General features: G+C 38.2%; 1 protein-coding gene across 1 annotated transcript; it reads left to right on the plus strand.

Annotated features, from left to right (window-relative positions):
• The first annotated feature begins 540 nt into the window (after positions 1-540).
• Positions 541-669, plus strand: LOC113197304 (short transmembrane mitochondrial protein 1-like). The gene has a single exon (XM_026409551.1). The coding sequence runs from the start codon at positions 541-543 to the stop codon at positions 667-669; it is 129 nt and encodes a 42-aa protein (XP_026265336.1).
• The last annotated feature ends 1,551 nt before the right edge of the window (positions 670-2,220 follow it).

Below are 2,220 nucleotides of genomic sequence, written 5' to 3' on the forward strand. Positions count from 1 at the left end.
ATTTTGGAAACTTTAACCATTAAGCAGAACACCAGCTTGTATTTAAACACTTTAGATGCTTACGTAGATTCATATGCAAACTCGATATACTGTGCTATATTCGGAAGATCAGATTGATAAAGATGTATGTGTACTGCTTTTGGATGTCACTTTTCCCCCAAGGACTTATGTGTTGATTCATGTGTTTGGTTGGCTGTGTGAAGTTAGGAGGTGATGGGACCTTTAAGAGGTGGGGCCCTGTGGAGGGTTGTTAGGAGTTCTACCCACCTGAGGCCTTCTTAGGAAAGAAGCAAGGCTTGGACCCCCATACCCTGCCCCCCGGACCCCCACCCCTTTCTCTTACTTGCTGTTTTCCAAGTGATCTGTCCTATTGTAAGCATCCCTGCCATTATGATGTCATCTGCCATAGGGTGACACAGGCGAGGATCACTTCACCAAAGCTGGCACCAAACCTTTGGGACTTTGCCTCCAAAACCATGAGCCAGTGGTCCCCTGAACAGCGCTGTCCTTAACACCCGGCTCTCCTGGCCTGCTGACAACATGTTCCAGTTCCTGCTTGGATTTACTTTTGGCAACGTCCTTGGGATGTATCTGGCTCAGAATTATCAGATGCCAGATGTGGCTAAAAAACTTGAAGACATTAAAAAAGGCTGGGAAATCAAGAAGTAACCACCTACTTCCTGAGGCTGGCTCCAGCTCTGCGTTCTGGAAACATGAATTCCACCCTCTTGTAAGACCTTGCAGACCACCTGATCCCAAAGCTTTTGGATTCATCTCCGGCCTCTGCAGTTTTCTTCTTTTCTAGACTTTGTTGTCTCAGAGCAAAAGTGGGACCACAAGTTAAGAACTATCCCTTACATTTCCAATGGACTCACCTCTTTCCATTCTCTTCCTTCCAGACTGGAACTATGGTGCTAGATTAGTAAAACATTGACCTTCATTAGTAGTTTCTCCCCTGTTCTTTGGAATTTTTGCTACCTTATGTCAAAAGGAAAATTGGTGTATTTTGTAGAATGGATCAGATATAAATAATGTTGACTTCACAGTTTAGCAATTAAAATAGGTGCTTAATAAGCATTTGATAATTTTTTTGTTTGTTTCAATGAAATTAAAATTAACTCTAGAAGCCAGTTTCTGGTGAATTATCCATTTATTTTATACTGTTGTCAGGCAGCTCCATAGTTGATAATTTAACCAATAAATCAATTTATATTTATTAACTAAGAAACTATAAGAACATTTTGAGGAACTGGGGACTGTAATTATATGCAAGGTAATTTTTTTTTGTTATAGTAGTTCACCATCTATTTAGTATGCATATTTTTCTTTTTTAAAAGATGTATTTATTTTAGTTGTAAATGGACCTTTATTTTATTTATATGAGGTACTGAGACTCAAACCCAGGGCCTCTCACATGCTAGTCAAGTGCTCTACCACTGAGCCACAACCCCAGCCCCAGAGTATGCATATTTTTCTGAAGTGGTGTATTGGATCTGACTCTTCCCTCAAAAGATTCTTCTTAGAATTACATATGAACTTGACATTTCGTGATGCATAGGGAGAAGTTGTTGATAAAGGAAATGTTATTAGTTTTTATATCAAATAGTGTATTTATATTATAATTTTATAGCGATTCTCCTAAGTGTACAATCCTAATTCACAATCAGTATGTCAAGAGGGGATTCTTCTTTCCACAGTTGATTTTTTTTTCTTCTGCAATCAGAAATTACTGCTGTAGTTTGCAAAACATATAATGTGTATCCTGCCCTCTTTTATTGTGGGAGATGGAATTTCACTATTTTGCCCAGGCTACCAAGGTGGAACTCCTAGGCTCAAGTGATTCTCCTGCCTCAGCCTCCTGAGTGCTGAGACTATAGGTGCATGCCACTTTCCTGGCTAGTCTCTCTCTCTCTCTCTCTCTCTCTCTCTATATATATATATATATATATATATATATATATATATATAATTTTATATTCTCTCTCTTTATATATATATATATATATATATATATATATAATTTTTTTACTAAAAATCTTTTAATAGGTAACTTTTCCCATGGGTGAAGATATAAAAGTGATTTCTATTAAAAAGCCTGTCCCACCCATCCTCCTGCTCCCAGCCTCTCTTCTTCAGGCAGTCACTGTTACTGATTCCCTGTGTGCTTTTCAGAAAGAGTCTATGCCTGAACATATATGCATATTGTTTGGGGTTATTTTT

Source organism: Urocitellus parryii, chromosome 9 (genome assembly GCF_045843805.1).
Source record: "Urocitellus parryii isolate mUroPar1 chromosome 9, mUroPar1.hap1, whole genome shotgun sequence".
In the NCBI taxonomy this organism is placed as follows: Eukaryota; Metazoa; Chordata; class Mammalia; order Rodentia; family Sciuridae; genus Urocitellus; species Urocitellus parryii.

Coding starts and splice junctions, on each gene's coding strand:
- LOC113197304 (XM_026409551.1), top strand. CDS start 541: ATGTTCCAGTTCCTGCTTGGATTTACTTTTGGCAACGTCCTTGGGATG.